Source organism: Heptranchias perlo, chromosome 5 (assembly GCF_035084215.1).
Source record: "Heptranchias perlo isolate sHepPer1 chromosome 5, sHepPer1.hap1, whole genome shotgun sequence".
Classification (NCBI taxonomy): Eukaryota; Metazoa; Chordata; class Chondrichthyes; order Hexanchiformes; family Hexanchidae; genus Heptranchias; species Heptranchias perlo.
The window spans coordinates 4663803-4685947 of record NC_090329.1 but is presented as its reverse complement, the minus strand read 5'-3'; the positions used below and the strand labels follow the sequence as shown (position 1 = coordinate 4685947).

The following is a 22145-nucleotide window of genomic DNA, read 5'->3' as shown; positions in this document are numbered from 1 at the left end:
GGTGAACCCTTCGTTAGTATTGGTGATACCCCTTTTATAGGACTGGCAAAGTGAGCAAAGAGGGGAAGGGACAACATCAGGCACAGGGCAGGTGTTCAGATCTAATAGTGGGAAATAGTGGGTTTGGTAGCTTATTAACCAATTTTAAAACTCTGAAAGAGGTGTAAAATGTGCATTACGCAAAGATCATCTCAAACGGGAATTCGGTAGGCAGAGAATTAATAAACCATGCCCTAGAAATTTGACCGCGCAACGCCCGTTTTTCGGGCGCCAAATGGCCTCCTAAGCCTCCAATATGGCGGGCAGGATGCGCATGCTCATTAAGAGCCGGAAGAGCGCCTCCCGCCATATTGGTGTAGGCAAAAGTATCAGCATCCAGGGCTTGCACCTGAAACAGACATTAGGCTCTTTGCATATTCTAGGAAGGGGTCAAATGCCTGTTTGAGGCCCCCTCTGCAATATTGATTTGCCCTGAATGCAGCCAGTGCCGGGTCGGCTGCATGCAGGAAAATAAGGTCAACATGCAGCCTAACCGTATCTCCTTAAAGGATCACTTCAGACCACAACCAACAAGGCAAGTCCTTAAAGTAGACTTACCTGAATGTAGAGCCTGGAGAAGAAGAGGTGCTCCTCCCAACCTGACACAGAATCATAGAATAGAATCATAGAAAGGTTACAGCACAGAAGGAGGCCATTCGGCCCATCGAGTTCATGCCAGCTCTCTGCAACAGCAACCCAGCTAGTCCCACTCCCCGCCTATCCCCATAGCCCTGCAAATTTTTTCCCTTCAAGTAATTACCCAATTCCCTTTTGAAGGCCATGATTGAATCTGCCTCTACCACCCCCTCGGGCAGTGCATTCCAGATCCTAACCACTCACTGTGTAAAAAAGTTTTTCCTCATGTCACCTTTGGTTCTTTTGCCAATCACCTTAAATCCATGCCCTCTGGTTCTTGACCCTTCAGCCAATGGGAACAGTTTCTCTCTATCTACTCTGTCTAGACCCTTCATGATTTTGAACACCTCGATCAAATCTCCTCTCAACCTTCTCTGTTCCAAGGAGAACAACCCCAGCTTCTCCAGTCTATCCACATAAGCCCTTCATTCCTGGAACCATTCTAGTAAATCTCTTCTGCACCCTCTCTAAGGCCTTCACATCTTTCCTGAAGTGTGGTGCCCAGAACTGGACACAATACTCTAGTTGTGACCGAACCAGTGTTTTATAAAGGTTCATCATAACTTCCATACTTTTGTACTCTGTGCCTCTATTTATAAAGCCCAGGATCCCGTATGCTTTTTTAACCACTTTCTCAACCTGCCCTACCACCTTCAAAGATTTGTGCACATATACCCCCAGATCTCTCTGTTCCTGTACCCCTTTTAGAGTTGTGCCCTCTAGTTTATATTGCCTCTCCTCGTTCTTCCTACCGAAATGTATCACTTCACATTTTCCTGCATTAAATTTCATCTGCTATGTATCCGTCCACTCCACCAGCCAGTCTGTATCCTCTTGAAGTCTATCACTATCCTCCTCACTGTTTACTACACTTCCAAGTTTTGTTTCATCTGAAAATTTTGAAATTTTGCCCAACCACCCAAGTCCAAGTAATTAATATATATCAAGAAAAGCAGTGGTCCTAGTACCGACCCCTGGGGAACACCATTACACAACTCCGTCCAACTGTTCACCACTACTCTCTCTGTTTCCTGTCACTTAGCCAATTTCGTATCCATGCTGCCACTGCCCCTTTTATTCCACTGGCTTCAACTTCAATGACAAGCCTATTATGCGGCACTTTATCAAATGTTTTTGGAAGACCATATACACCACGTCAACCCCATTGCTTTCATCAACCATCTCTGATCCAAGGGAAAGTGGCAAGTTGGATCCAAAATTGGCTCAGTGGCAGGAAGCAGAGTATTGGTCGACGGTTGTTTTTGAGAAGGTTGTTTCCGGTGGGGTTCCGCAGGGCTCAGTACTCGGTCCCTTCCTTTTTGTGATAGATATTAATGATTTACACTTGAATGTAGGAGGCATGATTAAGAAGTTTGCAGATGATACAAAAATAGGCCGTGTGGTTGATAGTGAGGAGGAAAGCTGTAGACTGCAGGAAGATATCAATGGACTGGTCAGGTGGGCAGAAAAATGGCAAATGGAATTCAATCTGGAGAAGTGTGAGGTAATGCATTTGGGGAGGTCAAACAAGGCAAGGGAATACACAATAAATGGAAGGATACTGAGAGATGTAGAGGAAGAGAGGGACCTTGGAGTACATGTCCACAGATCCCTGAAGGTAGCAGGACAGGTAGATAAGGTGTTAAAAAGGCATACGGGATACTTTCCTTTATTAGCGCTTAGTGACATCGTTCACCTGAGGAAGGAGGAAGCCTCCGAAAGCTTGTGAATTTAAAATAAAATTGCTGGACTATAACTTGGTGTTGTAAAATTGTTTACAATTGTCAACCCCAGTCCATCACCGGCATCTCCACACCTTAGCAGAGAGGTCAATAACCAGGGGGCATAGATTTAAGATCTAAAAGTAGAAGGATTAGAGGGGAGCTGAGGAATTTTTTTTCACCCAAAGGGTGGTGGGGGTCTGGAACTCACTGCCTGAAAGGGTGGAAGAGGCAGAAACCCTCAACTCATTTAAAAAGTATCTGAATGTGCACCTGAAGTGTTGTGACCTGCAGGGCTATGGACCAAGTGCTGGAAAGTGGGATTAAGCTATTTTTTTTACTCTAGTGCTACCTGTCCCTCCCAATCCTTTGTGCACCTTGTTAAAACTATACAGTCCGCTGCCAGCCACCGCTCCCCCCCATTATGACCTTGACCCCTCCCCGATTGCCACCGACTGCCACCCACCCTTTTCGATCACAACCCCACCTCATGGACACCCATTAGGTGTACGCAGCTCGCCTCCTCAATGATAATGAGGCCCGAGGCCCAATATCACATGCGCCCCGGGCCTATTCATTCAGGCATGGGGATCGTTCCCCGCTCCCCCTGTGTGACCGTTTTTGGGCGCTCGAATTTTTAGGCCAGTGTCCTTAAAAATCTAAGGGGTCAGTCAACAGAATGGAAGTGAGCAGAATGTGAACAAGTTTGGGAGAATCCAACTGGAAGAGCAGTATTATCAAGCAACATTGCCTCACGGCAACTAGAGAACTTTCAGTCAATTGTTGTTCCTTGCTGTCCACCTGGTGATGACTTGTCAATTACTTAATCAGCCAGTGACTATCTTTTTTGGTGGGAAGGGGAGAAGGTGAGTGTGATCATTTTGGAGTCAGGTTGGCTCCAAGTTGACAAGCTTAGAGATGGGAGATCTGAACTGAGTTTATCCTCTATTGCTCATTGATCCAATTCCTGAGGTTGAGTACTTCAGGGTACTATTGATGGTTGACCAGCTAAACTAGCTCATTAATGGGACTTCGAGCTTGGAGCACTGAGGGATTGGATTTTCCAATATGATACCAAATAGCTCTACAAACCAATACCCTAACGGGTAGTATGGTGCTAGCTGGGAAAGCAATAGGGAGTTTATCAGTGCTCTGTGATGGTAAGCTGACTGGTTTTAGCTGTCTAAACTCCTATGTGCACTTAGAGGTCTTTAAGCCTTTGTTTTTTGGCCCTTTGCCTGAGCTCTGTGGGCTCAGGTAAGTGGAATGTAACACCATAGTATTGATTTTCACACTTTTCTGTGTAGAGTACTCCCATGAAAACATTAACATGCTCCCAAGCTTGTTTTAATGTCCAAAAGATTGTATTAACTACCGATGTTGACAAGTTGACAAGTTGAGAAGGCTGTTTAAAAATGCATATGGGATCCTGAGCTTTATTAATAGAGGCATAGAGTACAAAAGCAAGGAAATTATGCTAAATCTTTATAAAACACTGGTTAGGCCTCAGCTGGAGGATTGTGTTCAATTCTGGGCACCACACTTTAGGAAGGATGTCAAGGCCTTAGAGAGGGTGTGGAAGAGATTTACTAGAATGGTACCAGGGATGAGGGACTTCAGTTATGTGGAGAGACTGGAGAAGCTGGGGTTGTTCTCCTTAGAACAGAGAAAGATAAGGTGAAATTTATTAGAGATTTTCAAAATCATGAATGGTTTTGATAGAGTAAATAAGGAGAAACTGTTTCGAGTGGCAGGAGGGTCGGTAACCAGAGGACACAGATTTAAGGTGATCGGAAAAAGAGCCAGAGGCGACATGAGGAAACATTTTTTATGCAGTGAATTTTAATGATCTGGAATGCACTGTCTGAAAGGGTAGTGGAAGCAGATTCAATAGTAACTTTCAAAAGGGAATTAGATAAATACTTAAAGGGAAAAATTTACAGGGCTACAGGGAAAGAGCAGGGGAATGGGACTAATTGGATAGTTCTTTCAAAGAGGTGGCACAGGCATGATGGGCCAAATGGCCTCCTCCTGTGCTGTACCTACTATGACACTATGATTGCAGAAAACTTGCTTTTGTTAGTATACAGCAATAGAAATAGTGGGGTAGATCTTGGTTTTGTGCGATAGTGTAAAATGGGTGATAGTGAGTTGGCAGCCCATTTTACATCTCTCTCGATTTTTGACTTCAATGACAATAAAAATGGGGGGAGATGTATAACGAGTTGCCAACTCGTTATCATCCATTTTATACTATCGCACAAAGTCAAGGTCTACCCCATCACATGAGTAAACAACAAATACAGAAGTATGATGAGGGACGGATCTAAATTTGACCATTGGGAACCCCCTGGAATCCATTTAGGTTCAGGGAACCTCAGTTAGAAACAGGGAGAGAACATGGATTCCACATCATATAAATTCTACTTACGTGGATTTTTCAGTATGTTGGTTTGGAGACCATTAAACACTATGATGGTTTTTATGTGTATTAGACACCTAGCTGACTATAAAGAGATAGTTTAACAAGGCATTTCATTGGCAATCTCATTAAAGAATGATGTTATTTGGACAGATTCTACCTCTAATCTAAATTTAAATCAGAACATTATATAGTACAGTGATTTGATGCTAGACTATTGCTGGTAAATTTTATGGCAGGTTTTTTATGTCTGGTCTATAATACAGTTGTGTTGCCAAATGGCAACAGCGTAAGTGCAACATGATGCATGTACAATAGAGGAACATCAGTGGTTTGCGGTTGTGATCCTTTTATCATGTAAAGTTTTTCAGTGGTGGTGGAAGAATAGAAATTCTTGTGTTTCAGTGGTGCTCATTTCTGATGGATTCTCAGCAGTTCATGAGAAGTTTCAGATTACCCACCACCGCTAAAAATGTTGGAGGTACAGAAGCCTTGTTGGACTAAGATCAGCTGGTTTCCCTGGTTAATACAATCTTCTATGTTGTGTAATACCATGTGTAGTTCACTGAACATATTATACTTGAATTTTGGACTCAACATTTTTATTAAGTGGAGGAATTTAAAACTTAAGTTAAAACCAAGTCGTGGGTCAGTATTATTTTTATTTTACTAACACCCAAACAGAATAGTTAATTATAATTTGATTCCATTTTAATGTATAGTTTTGATTATGCTTTCTTTTTTCATTACAGATGACATTTATCCCAAGGTCTATCACATCTGCTTTTTCATTGTTACATATATGGCCCCTTTGTGTCTAATGATTTTGGCCTACTTTCAAATATTTCGGAAACTTTGGTGTCGACAGGTAGGTATGTGAAAACATCCTCAACAGGAAGATCACTGTTATGCTCATAAAGGTTGCCAGTTACTGTACTTTTTCACTTATATCACAGATTCCAGGGACTTCCTCGGTCATACAAAGAAACTGTAAGCCTCTTTCCCTGCAGTGTTCATCCCAGAGGACTGGCAGAGTCCAAGTCAAGTCAAAAACAAGTGGTGTTGCCGCAGAAATCAAACAGATCCGAGCGAGACGGAAGACAGCACGGATGCTTATGGTGGTTTTGTTTGTTTTTGCACTTTGTTACCTTCCAATAAGTGTTCTAAATGTTCTGAAAAGGTGAGTGTGGTATTTCCTTGAGACTGAAAATACTGTCATTAACTTAAATCAATTCACAGCCTGAAATATTCACAAGTCTGATTTACATGAAGTTCATGATGTTGGCTCCTTGATTGTCTATGTTAAAGGTGCTTTCTGAAGAATTAACATCTCATTTCATGAGGACAGAATATCTATCCATCTAGCTTTATTTATTTATCTATTTATCTTTTTCATACATCCATGAAATGTAATACATAGCCAAAGTTATTTAAAATTTTTAAATAAATGAGCAGGATATTTCATGAGTCCTTGGGCAATAGGGTAAGACCATGTCTGAAGGTCCATGACTTACCCTGAGTTTCAAACCTCAGTTCAGTTGTGCTTGTCACCTATTACACCGGTAGGCTCCTGCAGATGAGGAATGCTATATAAACACAAGACATTGTTGTATGGACCCCTAGTGTCTTTCAAACTCATTAGGCCTCTTTACAAATGTCACTAATTAAGTAAATAAGAGTAACGTATTCAATATTATTTACACTTTCCAAAAGGTACTTGACAAGGTGGCTAAAAGGTTATGGCTCATATGATGAAAGAGAATGTTACTAATTAACTAATAACTTGTCTGGACAATTGAAAGTAAAGCTGATTATAAATTGGAATTACTCATTTGGGAGCAGTACCTAGTGGTTAATTTCTACTGGAATTGGTCCCTGGCTTTTTGCCATAGTCATTAATAGTCTTAATGATGGAATTAAAGGAGGATTCCCATTGCTACCACAATACCGTGCAGATTGGTGAATTGTGTCGAGGGGTTGCAGATCATACAAAAGGGATTAAGTCCTGGGATATCTGATAGTATTTGTTTAGACAAATATAAAGTAATCTACAACACTGATCAAAATATCAATTAGGAAAAGGATTTGGGAATGATTGAAAGTTAATAAGATCATTTGACATGCAGCCAGAATCAACAAGCATTAGTTAGACCATAGTCGGGACATCACACACCATATTGCTTCCCATTTCTATTGGCATCATATCTTTGAAACTATTCAAATTATATTTCAATTTGTATGTAAAGCTAATACCAAATTATCTTTATATACCTCCGTAGTCCGGTATAGTTTATGTACAGAGTAAAATATCTTCATATCTTTTTATGTTAAATTTTATTTAGACAAATATTAAGTAGCAATATCAGTACATAAAACTGTTGCAAAAAGTGAAAGAGCACAACGATTTGGGAGTGACTGAGATACCTTATTGTGAAATTTATCACACATTTGCCCATTGCTGCCATATTGAATTTCTTCTCCGTAGAAAAAAGTAATAAAAATTACAACACTATTGAAAATAAAGGGTTCGATGACCATGTTAAAATATTTATCAGGAATTTGAAAAATGACTGTAAAGTGTGCAGCAAATCTATCTTTCTCCTCCTTTCTCACACTCCCACCATCCATTTTGGAGGTGGGTGCAACTTCCAAAAAAATGGATGTTGATTGGCCCAATCTGGCTCCAAAGGTCAATCAAACACTCAGAACCCAAGGATTGACATGGCCATGTCATGGTTACACAACCAGATCAATCTTTGACATGCCAAAATTAGTTCCCGGAACCCAATCACATACTGCCAAGTGAACTCGCCCAAATCATGGCAAGGGTTGAAACATCCCATGAAAACTAGATCATGTTACTGCACACTGCAGCAGATATGAGGCAAGTTCTCTGTTATTGCACTTGGGCGTATTAGATTGCTTGGGCACATCACATAGATGAAAATCAGGTGGGGAGGATCGCACGCCAGTAACAGAGCTCACCCAATTTTTGCTCCTTCGGAATTAATGGACAGAAATTGAGTGGCCTCCCTTATCCACGTGAGATCCTCTTCACCCAATTTTCCTCCATGGCAGCTAAGGCGGTGAATCAGAATCTTGAGTTTCCAGTGCAGGCTGCACAGGAATTAGATCCCCAAACGTGTGACTATGTCCCGTTACATCGGTCACACCATCCAATACAATCGCAAGATTGTACCTTTAAAGTTAGATTTACAGTTGCGGTTTATTTCTGTAAAGTGGCCATAGGGATTGATCCTGTCTTCCTCGCTCCCTCAGGGTGTTTGGAATCTTCGACAATATTAACAGCAGAGCAACACTCTACGCATGGTTTACGTTCTCACATTGGCTGGTGTATGCCAACAGTGCAGCAAATCCTCTTATTTATAATTTTTTGAGTGGTAAGTTTTCATTTTTTTTTCAATTCATTGGCTTGTGTTACCAGAATCAATTTTAACTATTGATTGCAGTTAGCTTTAAATTGTTTGTGCTTTGTTAAAGTGTGTTAAAAATCATCACTGGGGTTACTCTGAGGCATGCAGTGGTTCCAAAGTCTAGGCAGCTGCTGATTTATTTGAAACTATAAACAGTAGTAGATGTAATTGTGACATTGAAGAAGTGCAGAAAATACATTCTTAGAAATACAGAAATGAGAAAAAGCTATTTGATCAATTCAGCTCTTTCCCATTGAAACACGAGCCCGTCGCTGATTTTAGCAAGTGAACACTTAAAGAGTTCCGATGGTGTTTCTTTGTCAGAGTTGTTAACCCAAGGAAACAACTTAACGCCTGTGTTAAACAGTGGGCAGAGAATTTTATAGCAACATGTTAAGAGTTTGTCCACTAATAGCGGCAGCAGTCATTTCTAAGCTGTGTTATTTATTCTGATTTTTTCCCTCACAGGATTTTTTTCTCTCTCTTCCCTTCCTCTCCTCTCCTTAACACACTCCTCGGCCTGTTCCACTTCTACACTTCCAGATAAACATTGGGAAGACCAAAGCCATCACCTGCAGCCCCCGCTACAAACTCCGTACCCTTGCCACTGATTCCATCCCCTCAGTTTGAACCAGACTGTTTGCAACCTCAGCTATATAAATGCAAGTCTTTCTTTTTATTCAGCCTTAAGTTCCACTCATGCATTACCCCTGTCCTTGCTGACCTACATTGACTCCTGGTCCCCTGACACCTCCAATTTAAAATTTTAATCTTGTGTCGTGACTTTGCCCCTTCCTGTCTCTGCAATCTCCTACAGCCCAACAACGTCCCCGCATTCCTCGCAATTCTGGCCTCTTGTGCATTCTTCCTCCTCCATTCGCCACACCATTGGCAGGCAGTGCCTTCAGCCATCTAGGCCTGATGTTCTGTAATTCCCGTCCGAAACCTCTATGCCTCTCCTCCTTTAAGATCCTGCTTAAAAACTCATACCTTGGGTCACTCCGCCTAAAATCGTTTCTTTGGCTCAGAATCTATTTTTGTCTTGTCCAAGGGATGCAGACTTGAACACTTATGATGGACAACTGGTTTTGCCATTCATTGCCAAATCTAGCTGGATCACATAAAGCACTAGCGGGTCCTACTCTCCTCTGCCAAAAACTGCTCACTGTTCCAGGAACATCCTGGAATACAAAGATAACCCCCGGCTTCTCTTCTCCACTACACACCATCTTCTTAATCCCCTCTCCCCTGCCCCCTCCACCCTCACCTCCAATGAAAAGTGTGAGGAGCTCATGGATTCTTCCCTCCCTTCCTCTCGCCCACCGAGCCAAACTTCCCCTAAAGCTCCCCCCTGCCCTAGCCCTGAACTCACATCTTTCTCTAGTTTCTCTCCTATCTCCCCTCATGCCCTCTCCAAGCTCACCTTGACCATGAAACTCACCTCCTGCTCCCTCGACCCTATTCCCACCAAACTACGGACCACCCAACTTCCCTTCCTGGCCCCCATGTTAGCTGATATTGTTAACGGTTCCCTCTCCTCAGGTACTGTCCCCCTCCCCTTCAAATCTATCGTCATCACCCCCTCCTCAAAAATCTACCCTTGACCCCTCTGTCCTTGCAAACGATCACCCAATCTCCAATCTCCCTTTCCTCTCCAAACTCCTGGAACGTGTTGTCGCCTCCCAAATCCGTGCCCATCTTTCCCACAACTCCATGTTTGAATCCCTCCAATCAGCTTTCTGCCCGGGCCATAGTATTGAAACGGCTCTTATCAAAGTCACAAATGACACCCTATGTGACTGTGACCGTGGTAAACTATCCCTCCTCATCCTTCGACACGGTTGACCACACCATCCTGCTCCAACGCCTCTTCTCCATCGTCCAGCTGGCTGGGACTGCCCTCGCCTGGTTCCATTCTTATCTCTCCAGTCGTAGCTCGAGAATCTCCTGCAATGGCTTCTCTTTCCTCTGCCGCACGGTTACCACTGGAGTCCCCCAAGGGTCTATCCTTGCCCCCCTCCTATTTCTCATCTACATGCTGCCCCTCAGTGACATCATCCGAAAACACCGCGTCAGATTCCACATGTACACGGAAGACACCCAGCTCGACCTCACCACCACCTCTCTCGGCCCCTCCACTGTCTCTGATTTGATTCACTGCTTGTCAGACATCCAGTACTGGATGAGCAAACATTTCCTCTAACTAAATACTAGGAAGACCAAAGCCATTGTCTTTGGTCCTACTGCAAACGCAGTTCCCTAGACATCAACTCCATCCCTCTCTCTGGCCACTGTCCGAAGCTCAACCAGACTGTCCGCAACCTTGGCACCCTATTTGACCCTGAGATGAGCTTCTGACCACATATCCACTCCATCACCAAGACCACCTACTTCCACCTCCATAACATCGCCCGTCTCCACCCCCGCCTCAGCTCATCGGCTGCTGAAACCCTCATCCATGCCTTTCTTACTTCTAGACTGGACTATTCCAATGCTCTCCTGGCCGGCCTTACATCTTTCACCCTCCATAAACTTGAGCTCATCCAAAACTCTACTGCCCGTATCCATCTCGCACTAAGTCCCATTCACCCATCACCCTGTGTTCGCTGACCTACATTGGCTGCCGGTCTGGGAATGCCTCGATTTTAAAATTCTCATCCTTGTTTTCCAATCCCTCCATGGCCTCGCCCCTCCCTATCTCTGTATCCTGCTCCAGCCCTACAACCTTCTGAGATCTCTGTGCTCCTCCAATTCTTGCCTCTTCTGCATATCCGATTTTAATCACCCCACCATTGGCGGCCGTGCCTTCAGCTGCCTAGGCCCTAAGCTCTGGAATTCCCTCCCTAAACCTCTCCGCCTCTACATCTCTCTCCTCCTTTAAGATGCTGTTTAAAATCTACCTCTTTGACCAAGCTTTTGCCACCTGTCCTAATATCTCCTTAATAATGGCCCAATATCACTCCTGTGAAGCACCTTGTGATGTTTTACTACGTTAAAGGCTGTATATCAATGCGAGTTGTTGTTGTAGTAGTAGTAGTATTTGCCAGCCTGCTATTTTCCACCCGTTCATCGGAACATAGGAACAGGAGTAGGCCCTTTAGCCCCTCTAGCCTGTTCTGCCATTCCAGGAGATCATGGCTGATCTGTGACCTAATTACATATACCTGCCTTAGCCCCATATCTCTTAATACCCTTGGTTAATAAAAATCTATCAATCTCAGATTTAAAATTAACAATTGAGCATCAACCGCCGTTTGCGGAAGAGAGTTCCAAACTTCTACCACCCTTTGTGTGTAGAAATGTTTCCTAACTTCACTCCTGCAAGTCCTGCCTCTAATTTTTAGGCTGTGTCCCCGAGTCCTAGACTCCCCAAGCAGCAGGAATAGTTTCTCTCCATCTACCCTATCAGTTCCCCTTAATATCTTGAAAACTTCAATCAAATCCAGGGAATACAACCCTAGTTTGTGTAATCACTCCTCGTAATTTAACCCTCAGAGTCCAGGTATCATTCTAGTAAATCTACGCTGCACTCCCTCCAAAACTAATATATCCTTCCTAAGGTGCGGTGCCCAGAACTGAACAGGTCTGGTCTAACCAGGGCGTTGTATAGCTGTAGCTTAACTTCTACCCATTCACTTAAATGGGCGGAGAATCTCAGGCTCGAGAGTGCTGAAGCGGTATAAAATTTGTTGCGGTACGGCTTCATGTGCGCCAGCCAGCCTCCAGTACCTTGCCCAAGTGGTTATTATTCAAGTGCGAGTGTTGACAGTGAGTATTGGTAGACGAGCCTTCCATGGAGGCATCAAAGGGGCCTCGATACCAACCTCACCCAACGTCACCACATTTGCACATCGCGTGGGACTTACTGAGTAGCAATTAGGATCGAGAATGCAAGACAAATTCCCCCCCATCCCCAACCCAGGACACTGAGGCCTAGCTGAGATGAGCTAACTCAGCACAGACTGGAAACGTAACCTGTAAGTGTCCTGTAAAGTTTGTACGACTCAGCTAAGAGTCATACAAACTAAGGGAGTTGGGAAGTCTATTTTCTAGTTAAGCATTTGATATAAACTGGCTGATCTCCAACTTTCTCCAGCACCAAACCTCGGTCCTGATGTTTTCTAAGCAGCAATGTGGTCATTTTCATCTTTGAAGAGATCATAGGTTTTTTTATTCAGTGCGCCTTCATGTTTATTTGACATATTTTGCAGCTGTAAAAAGAAATGAACTCGGAACCATATCCAGCTTCTGGGCCCTAAGATTATAATAACTGTGTCTTTATTACTTGTTCTGAATAAACAACTTCTTAATTTAATAATTTTAAGCAGGCTCTGTGTATAATGGTGACTGAATAAGTCAAATTCCATTGTCTATTATTTTGGGAATCACATTTCATGACTCCATCCGTTTATAATTAGGGTGATTAGCTTACGATGACTGAATAAGTAAAATTCTGTTTTTATTACGTGGGATCATGGGATTTACTAGGACTTTAATAGGAATTCTGCGATTCTGCCCATTTTTCTGTGAATACTGCGAATCTATGGCCTTGATTTAAATCTCTTCTCCAATCTTTCTGTCTGAGAAAAAACATGAGCCTAGAAACTGCTGTTGGTGATATCAGTGGCCGGATGCTTGACCCCCTTAGACAACATTCCTCCATCTGTTATTGTAATGGGGGTGATAATCAGAATCAGTGGGTTAGTGGTTGTATTAAGCAATGCATTAAACATTTTGTCCACTGACATCACCGGCAGTAATTTCGAAGCTATTGTCCTATGTTTGGATTTCTCCATAGTAATGCCGGAATAATCCGAGTAAGCATCAAATATCAAACTGGGCACAATACTGTTAATCATCATCTTTCCAATGGTGTATTTGTAGCACTGCCTCCAGCAGGAGTGTTATAATATAAATGAGTAGTGTTAATGGCTCTGCAGGTAGCACTGTAATATAAGCAAGCAGTGCTAATGGCTCTGCAGGTAGCACTGTAATATAAGCAAGCAGTGCTAATGGCTCTGCAGGTAGAACTGTAATATAAGCAAGCAGTGCTAATGGCTCTGCAGGTAGAACTGTCCTGTAAATTAAATGGTACAATTTTAAAGGGGGTGCAGGAACAGAGAGACCTGGGGGTTCACATACACAAATCTTTGAAGGTGGCAGGACAAGTTGATAAAGCTGTTTAAAGAAGCATATGGGATCTTGGGCTTTATAAATAGAGGCATAGAGTACAAAAGCAAGGAAGTTCTGCTAAAACTTTATAAATCACTGGTTAGATCTCAGCTGGAGTATTGTGTTCAATTCTGGGCACCACACTTTAGGAAGGATGTCCAGGCCTTGAGAGGGTGCAGAAGAGATTTACTGGAATGATACCAGGGATGAGGGACTTCAGTTATGTGGAGAGACTGGAGAAGCTGGGATTGTTCTCTTCAGAGCAGAGAAGGTTAAGAGGGGATTTCATAGAGATGTTCAAAATTAGAGTAAATAAGGAGGAACTGTTTCCAGTGGCAGGTGGATCTGTAACCAGAGGACACAGATTAAAGGTAGAATCATAGCACAGAAGGAAGACATTCGGCCCATCAAGCCCGTGCTGGTTCTTTGTAAGAGCAATCCAGTAAGTCCCATTCCCCCACTCTATCCCCGTAGCCATGAAATTTTTTTCCCTTCAAGTATTTATCCAATTCCTTTTTGAAAGCCACGATTGAATCTGCTTCCACCACCCTTTCAGGCAGCGCATTCCAGATCATAACTACTCATTACGTAAAAACGTTTTTCCTTATGTCACCTTTGGTTCTTTTGACAATCAGCTTAAATAAGGTAATTGATAAAAGAACCAGAGGCAAGGTGAGGAAAACATTTTTACGCAGCGAGTTGTTATGACCTGGAATGCGCTGTCTGAAAGGGTGCTGGAAACAGATTCAATAGTAACTTTCAAAAGGGAATTGGATAAATACTTGAAAAGGAAAAAATTGCAGGGCCACGGGGAAAGAGCAGGGGAGTGGAAGCAACCAGGGATCAGGCTATTTTAGATCTTGTATTGTGTCATGAGACAGGGTTAATTAGTAACCTCACAATAAAGGATCCGCTGGGGAACAGCGATCATAATATGATAGAATTTCACATTGAGTTTGAGAGTGACATACTTAAGTCTGAAACTAGATTCTTAAACTTAAATAAAGCCAATTATATAGGTATGAGGGGCGAGTTGGCTAAGGTAGATTGGGAAATTAAATTAAAGGGTATGATGGTTGAAAAGCAATCCCAAGGACCTGATGATCTACATCCCAGGGTTTTGAAAGAGGTGACTATAAAGATAGTGGGTGCATTGGTTGTCATCTCCCAAAATTCTATAGATTCTGGAATGGTTCTTGCAGATTGGAGGGTGGCAAATGTAACCCCACTATTTAAGAAATGAGGGAGAGAAAAAACAGGGAATTACAGACCTGTTAGCCTGACATCAGTAGTGGGGAAAATGCTAGAATCTATTATAAAGGATGTGATAACAGGACAGTTAGAAAATAATAATAGGATTTGGCAGAGTCAACATGGAGTTATGAACGGGAAATCATCTTTGAGGATGTAACTGGTAGAATAGATAAGGGGGAACCAGTGGATGTGGTGTATTTGGATTTTCAGAAGGCTTTCGATAAGGTCCCACACAGGAGGTTGGTGAACAAAGTTAGAGCACATGGAATTGGGGGGAATATACTGGCATGGATTGAGAATTGGTTAACAGACAGAAAACAGAGAGTAGGAATAAACGAGTCTTTTTCAGGTTGGCAGACTGTGACTAGTGGGGTACCACAGGGATCGGTGCTTGGGCCCCAGCTATTCACAATATATCAATGATTTGGATGAGGGAACTAAATGTAATATTTCCAAGTTTGTTGATGACACAAAACTAGGTGGGAATGTGAGTTGTGAGGAGGATGCAAAGAGGCTTCAGGGGGACATAGACAGGCGAACTGAGTGGGCAAGAACATGGCAGATGGAATATAATGTGGAAAAATGTGAAGTTATCCACTTTGGTAGAAAAAAACAGAACTGCAGAGTATTTTTTAAATGGTGAGAGATTGGGAAATATTGATGTTCAAAGGGACCTGGGTGTCCTTGTACATGAATCACTGAAAGCTAACATGCAGGTGCAGCAAGCAATTAGGAAGGGAAATGGTATGTTGGCCTTTATTACAAGAGGATTTGAGTACAGGAGTAAAGATGTCTTACTGCAATTATATGGGGCCTTGGTGAGACTGCACCTGGAGTATTGTGTACAATTTTGGGTCTCCTTACCTAAGAAAGGATATACTTGCCACAGAGGGAGTGCAACAAAGGTTCACCAGACTGATTCCTGGGATGGTGGGATTGTCGTACGAGGAGAGATTGAGTAGAGTTGGCCTGTATTCTCTAGAGTTTAGATAAATGAGAAGTGATCTCATTGAAACATACAAAATCCTTACAGGGCTCGACTGGGTAGATGCAGAGATGATGTTTCCCCTGGCTGGGAATCTAGAACCAGGGGTCACAGTCTCAGAATAAAGGACTGAGATGAGGAGAAATTTCTCCACTCAGAGGGTGGTGAACCTTTGGAATTCTCTACCCCAGAGGGCTGTGGAGGCTCAGTCATTGAGTACATTCAAAACAGAGATCGATAGATTTCTAGATATTAAGGCATCAAGGGATATCGGGATGGTGCAGGAAAATGGCGTTGAGGTAGAAGATCAGCCATGATCTTGTTGAATGGCGGAGCAGGCTCAAGAGGCCGGATGGCCTACTCCTGCTCCTATTTCTTGTGTTCTTATGTATGTTCTTACGTTCAATGGCAAATACTTAAAGAAATATTTCAATATTCTCAACAAATATACATTCTATTGAGAAATAAAAACTCCACAGGAAAAGCGATCCATCCGTGGCTAATTGAAGAAGTTAAGGATAGTATTAGATTAAAAGCAAAGGCTTATAATGTTGCCAAGAAAGGTAGTAAGCCTGAGGATTGAGAGAGTTTTAGAAACCAGCAAAGGATGACCAAAAAATTGATAAAATGGGAGAAAATAGAATGTGAAAGTAAACTAGCAAGAAATATAAAAATGGATTGTTAGAGCTTCTACAAGTATGTAAAAAGGAAGAGAGTAGCAAAAGTGAATGTTGGTCCCCTAGAGGCTGAGACAGGAGAAATTATAATGGGGAATCAGGAAATAGCAGATGCATTAAATGCATATTTTGTATCTGTCTTCACAGTAGAAGATACAAAAAGCATATCAAAAAATGAGAGTGAGGAACTTAAAGTAATTATTATCAGTAGAGAAAAAGTACTGCAGAAACTAATGGGACTAAAAGCTGATAAATCCCCTGGACCTGATGGCCTACATCCTAGGGTGTTAAACGAGGAGGCTGCAGAGATAGTGGATGCATTGGTTATGATCTTCCAAAATTCTCTAGATTCTAGAACGGTCCCAGCGGACTGGAAGGTAGCAAATGTAACCCCGCTATTCAAGAAAGGAGGGAGAGAGAAAACAGGAAATTACAGGCCAGTTCGCCTGACATCAGTCGTCAGGAAAATTCTGGAATTCATTATTAAGGAAGTGTAACAGGGCACTTAGAAAATTATAATATGATTAGGCAGAGTCAACATGGTTTTATGAAAGGGAAATCATGTTTGACAAATTTATTAGAGTTTTTTGAGGATGTAACCAGCAGGGTAGATAAAGGGGAACCAGTGGATGTAGTATATTTGGATTTTCAAAAGGCATTTGATAAGATGCCACATAAAAGGTTGTTATGCAAGATAAGGGCTCATGGGATTGGGGGTAATATATTAGCATGGATAGAGGATTGGTTAACGGACAGAAAACAGAGAGCAGGGATAAACGGGTCATTCTCAGGTTGGCACGTTGTAACTAGTGGAGTGCCGCAAGGATCAGTGCTTGGGCCTCAGCTATTTACAATCTATATTAATGACTTAGATGAAGGGACCGAGTGTAATGTATCCAAGTTTGCTGACGATACAAAGCTAGGTGAGAAAGTAAGCTTTGAGGAGGACACAAAGAGTCTGCAAACGGATATAGACAGGTTAAATGAGTGGGCAAGAAGGTGGCAGATGGAGTATAATGCGGTGAAATGTGAGGTTATTCACATTGGTAGAAAGAATAGAAAAACAGAATATTTTTTAAATGGTAAGAAACTATTAAATGTTGGTGTTCAGAGGGATTTCGGCGTCCTCGTACATGAAACACAGAAAGTTAACATGCAGGTACAGCAAGCAATTAGGAAAGTAAATGGCATGTTGGCCTTTATTGCAAGGGGGTTGGAGTACAAGAGTAAGGAAGTCTTACTACAATTGTACAGGGCTTTGGTGAGACCTCATCTGGAGCACTGTGTACAGTTTTGTTCTCCTTATCTAAGGAAGGATAGACTTGCCTTAGAGGTGGTGCAATGAAGGTTCACTAGATTGATTCCTGGGATGAGAGGGTTGTCCTATGAGGAGAGATTGAGTAAAATGGGCCTATATTCTCTGGAGATTAGAAGAATGAGAGGTGATCTCATAGAGTCATAGAGTCATAGAGTCATACAGCATGGATAGAGGCCCTTCGGCCCATCGTGTCCGCGCCGGCCATCAAGCCCTGTCTACTCTAATCCCATATTCCAGCATTTGGTCCGTAGCCTTGTATGCTATGGCATTTCAAGTGCTCATCCAAATGCTTCTTGAATGTTGTGAGGGTTCCTGCCTCCACAACCCTTTCAGGCAGTGAGTTCCAGATTCCAACCACCCTCTGGGTGAAAAAGTTCTTTCTCAAATCCCCTCTAAACCTCCCGCCTTTTTCCTTGAATCTATGTCCCCTTGTTATAGAACCCTCAAGGAAGGGAAAAAGCTCCTTAGTATCCATCCTATCTGTGCCCCTCATAATTTTGTACACCTCAATCATGTCCCCCCTCAGCCTCCTCTGCTCCAAGGAAAACAAACCCAATCTTCCCAGTCTCTCTTCATAGCTGAAGCGCTCCAGCCCTGGTAACATCCTGGTGAATCTCCTCTGCACCCTCTCCAAAGCGATCACATCCTTCCTGTAGTGTGGCGACCAGAACTGCACACAGTACTCCAGCTGTGGCCTAACCAGTGTTTTATACAGCTCCATCATAACCTCCTTGCTCTTATATTCTATGCCTCGGCTAATAAAGGCAAGTATCCCATATGCCTTCTTTACCACCTTATCTACCTGTTCCGCCGCCTTCAGGGATCTGTGAACTTGCACACCAAGATCCCTCTGACCCTCTGTCTTGCCTAGGGTCCTCCCATTCATTGTGTATTCCCTTGCCTTGTTAGTCCCTCCAAAGTGCATCACCTCGCACTTTTCCGGGTTAAATTCCATTTGCCACTGTTCCGCCCATCTGACCAACCCATCTATATCGTCCTGCAGACCGAGGCTATCATCCTCGCTATTTACCACCCTACCAATTTTTGTATCATCAGCGAACTTACTGATCATACCTTTTACATTCATATCCAAGTCATTAATGTAGACCACAAACAGCAAGGGACCCAGCACAGATCCCTGTGGTACCCCACTGGCCACAGGCTTCCAGTCACAAAAACAACCTTCGACCATCACCCTCTGCCTTCTGCCACTAAGCCAGTTTTGTATCCAAAGTGCCAAGGCACCCTGGATTCCATGGGCTTGTACCTTCTTGACCAGTCTCCTGTGGGGGACTTTATCGAAGGCCTTACTGAAATCCATGTATACCACATCCACTGCGTTACCCTCATCCACACGCCTCGTCACCCCCTCAAAAAATTCAATCAAATTAGTCAGACATGATCTTCCCTTGACAAAGCCATGTTGACTATCCCTGATTAATCCTTGCTTCTCCAAGTGGAGACTAATTTTGTCCTTCAGAATTTTTTCCAATAATTTTCCTACCACTGATGTTAGGCTCACTGGCCTGTAGTTCCCCGGTTTTTCCCTACTCCCCTTCTTGAATAATGGTACTACATTAGCGGTTCTCCAGTCCTCTGGCACATCCCCTGTGGCCAGAGAGGTTCTGAATATATGTGTCAGAGCCCCCGCAATCTCCTCCTTTGCCTCACACAGTAGCCTGGGATACATTTCGTCCGGGCCTGGGGATTTATCCATTTTTAGGCCTGCTAAAACCGCCAATACCTCCTCCCGCTCGATGTTAATATGTTCGAGTATATCACAGTCCCCCTGCCGTATTTCTATGTCTACATCGTCCTTCTCCACAGTGAAAACAGATGCAAAAAATTCATTTAGAACCCCTCCTACATCTGCCGGCTCCACACACAGATTGCCATTTTTGTCCCTAATGGGCCCTATTTTTTCCCTAGTCATCCTCTTACCCTTTATATACTTAAAAACATCTTAGGATTTTCCTTTATTTTGCTCGCCAGTGTTATTTCATGGCCCCTCCTTGATCTCCTAATTTGTTTTTAAGTATCCCCCTGCACTTTTTGTACTCCTCTAGGGCTTCCTCCGTCTTTAGCCTTTTGTATCTGCCAAAAGCCCTCCTTTTTTTCCTAATCCATTCTCGTATATCCCCTGACATCCAAGGTTCCCTGGAGTTCTTGGAACCACCCTTAACCTTTACGGGAACATGTTGCCATTGTATGGTCTCAATCTCCCTTCTGAAAGACTCCCATTGCTCCGATGCGGATTTTCCTACAAGCTGCTGATCCCAGTCCATTTTGGCCAGATCCTGCCTTATCCTATTAAAATCGGCCTTCTCCCAATTTAGAACCTTTATTTCCGGCCCCTCCCTGTCCTTTTCCATGACCACCTTAAATCTCACCGAATTATGGTCACTGTCACCAAAGTGCTCACCGACTAGCACTTTTTCCACTTGGCCGGCCACATTCCCTAGAATTAGGTCCAGTACCGCCCCCTCTCTTGTAGGACTTTCTACATGCTGGCTCAAAAAGCTCTCCTGGATGCACGTTAAGAATTTTGTACCCTCTAAGCCTTTTACACTCTGAGTATCCCAGTTAATATTGGGGAAGTTGAAATCCCCCACTATTATTACCCTATTATTTGCACAATTTTCTGAGATTTGCCTACATATCTGTTCCTCTATCTCCCCCTGACTGTTTGGGGGCCTATAGTACACTCCCATCAAAGTGCTTGCCCCCTTTATGTTTTTAAGCTCCACCCATATGGCCTCATTAGAGGAACCTGCTAATATATCATCCCTCCTTATGGCAGTAATTGATTCTTTAATTAATATTGCGACCCCCCCTCCTCTTATACCTCCCCCTCTGTCTCGCCTGAAGATTCTGTACCCCGGAATATTGAGCTGCCAGTCTTGCCCCTCCCTCAACCATGTCTCTGTGACAGCAACAATATCATACTCCCATGTGTTTATCAAAACCTTCAGTTCATCCACCTTATTCGCAAGACTCCTTGCATTAAAATAGATGCCATCCAGCCTTGCCCTCACATATTTGCCCTGTCTTCCAAGCTGACTTGTTTTTTTCTCTATATTTGGCTGCACATCACCCCCTATTGTAGCTCCACTCTGTATCCCATCCCCCTGCCAAGTTAGTTTAAACCCCCCCCAACAGTGCTAGCAAACCTCCCCACAAGGATATTTGTCCCGCTCTGGTTCAGGTGCAACCCGTCCGACTTGTACAAGTCCCACCTTCCCCAGAAGCAGGCCCAGTGATCCAGGAAACTGAAACCCTCCCTCCTGCACCAACTCTTTAGCCACGCATTCATCTGTTCTATCCTCCTATTTCTATACTCACTAGCCCGTGGCACTGGGAGTAATCCAGAGATTACAACCTTTGAGGTCCTGCTCTTTAATCTGCTACCTAGCTCCCTAAATTCTTGATGCAGGACCTCATCTCCCTTCCTACCTATGTCGTTGGTCCCAATGTGGACCACGACCTCTGCCTGCTCCCCCTCCCCCTTGAGAATGCCCTGTAGCCGCTCAGTGACATCCATGACCCTGGCACCAGGGAGGCAACAAACCATCCTGGAGTCACGTTTACGGCCACAGTAACGCCTGTCTGTTCCCCTTACGATAGAATCCCCTACCACTATAGCTCTTCCACTCTTTTTCCTCCCAGCCTGTGCAGCAGAGCTACCCCTGGTGCCAGGAAGTTGGCTGCTGCTGCCTTCCCCTGAATAAAATTGCTGGACTATAACTTGGTGTTGTAAAATTGTTTACAATTCCCCTGATAAGTCATCCCCCTCAACAATATCCAAAGCGGTATATTTGTTTGAGAGGGGGACGGCCACAGGGGACCCCTGCACTGCCTGCCTGCTCTTCTTACTCTGCCTGGTGGTCACCCAATTACTTCCTGCCTGTACAACCTTTACCTGCGGTGTGACCACCTCACTAAACGTGCTATCCACGACGTTTTCAGCATCGCGAATGCTCCATAATGAATCCATCCGCAGCTCCAGTGCCGCAATGCGGTTTGTCAGTAGCTGCAGCTGGATACATTTCCCGCACACATGGTCGTCAGGGACACCGGAAGGGTCCCTGATTTCCCACATAGAGCAGGAAGAGCATAACACGGGGCTGGGCTGTCCTGACATGACTTACCCTTTAACTAATTAATTCAAATTAAATGAATCCCACCAATTTCACTTCAATTAAAAAGGTATACTCAAGGGCCCTTGCTGAACAGCAGTCCCCCACTACACAACAGAGACCAGAGAATCCACAAACTCTAACCTTAGTCAAATTCAGCAGGAAAATACTCACCAGCCAATCACTTACCTCTTCCTTGGTGATGTCCCACTTGGATTACTTTTTGCTTCTTAGTTATCTTAGGTCCAGGAGTTAAGTCCCTGTGATGTCGCACAGTAGTTGTCTCTTGGTGCAGGTCTGCTGCTGCTTTTATTCCACAATCTCAGTCTTCTACTCTCAGGTCCACTACCG

At 43.5% G+C, this 22145-nt stretch overlaps 1 protein-coding gene across 1 annotated transcript in view; it reads left to right on the top strand.

The window, feature by feature from the left end:
- hcrtr2 (hypocretin (orexin) receptor 2) overlaps nt 1–22145 on the top strand; it is a 113219-nt gene that overhangs the window by 68594 nt on the left and 22480 nt on the right. The window contains exons 4-6 of the mRNA XM_067983947.1: nt 5571–5686; nt 5775–5998; nt 8098–8219. Coding sequence (XP_067840048.1) covers nt 5571–5686; nt 5775–5998; nt 8098–8219 — 462 coding nt within the window. The remainder of the gene's footprint in view (nt 1–5570; nt 5687–5774; nt 5999–8097; nt 8220–22145) is intronic.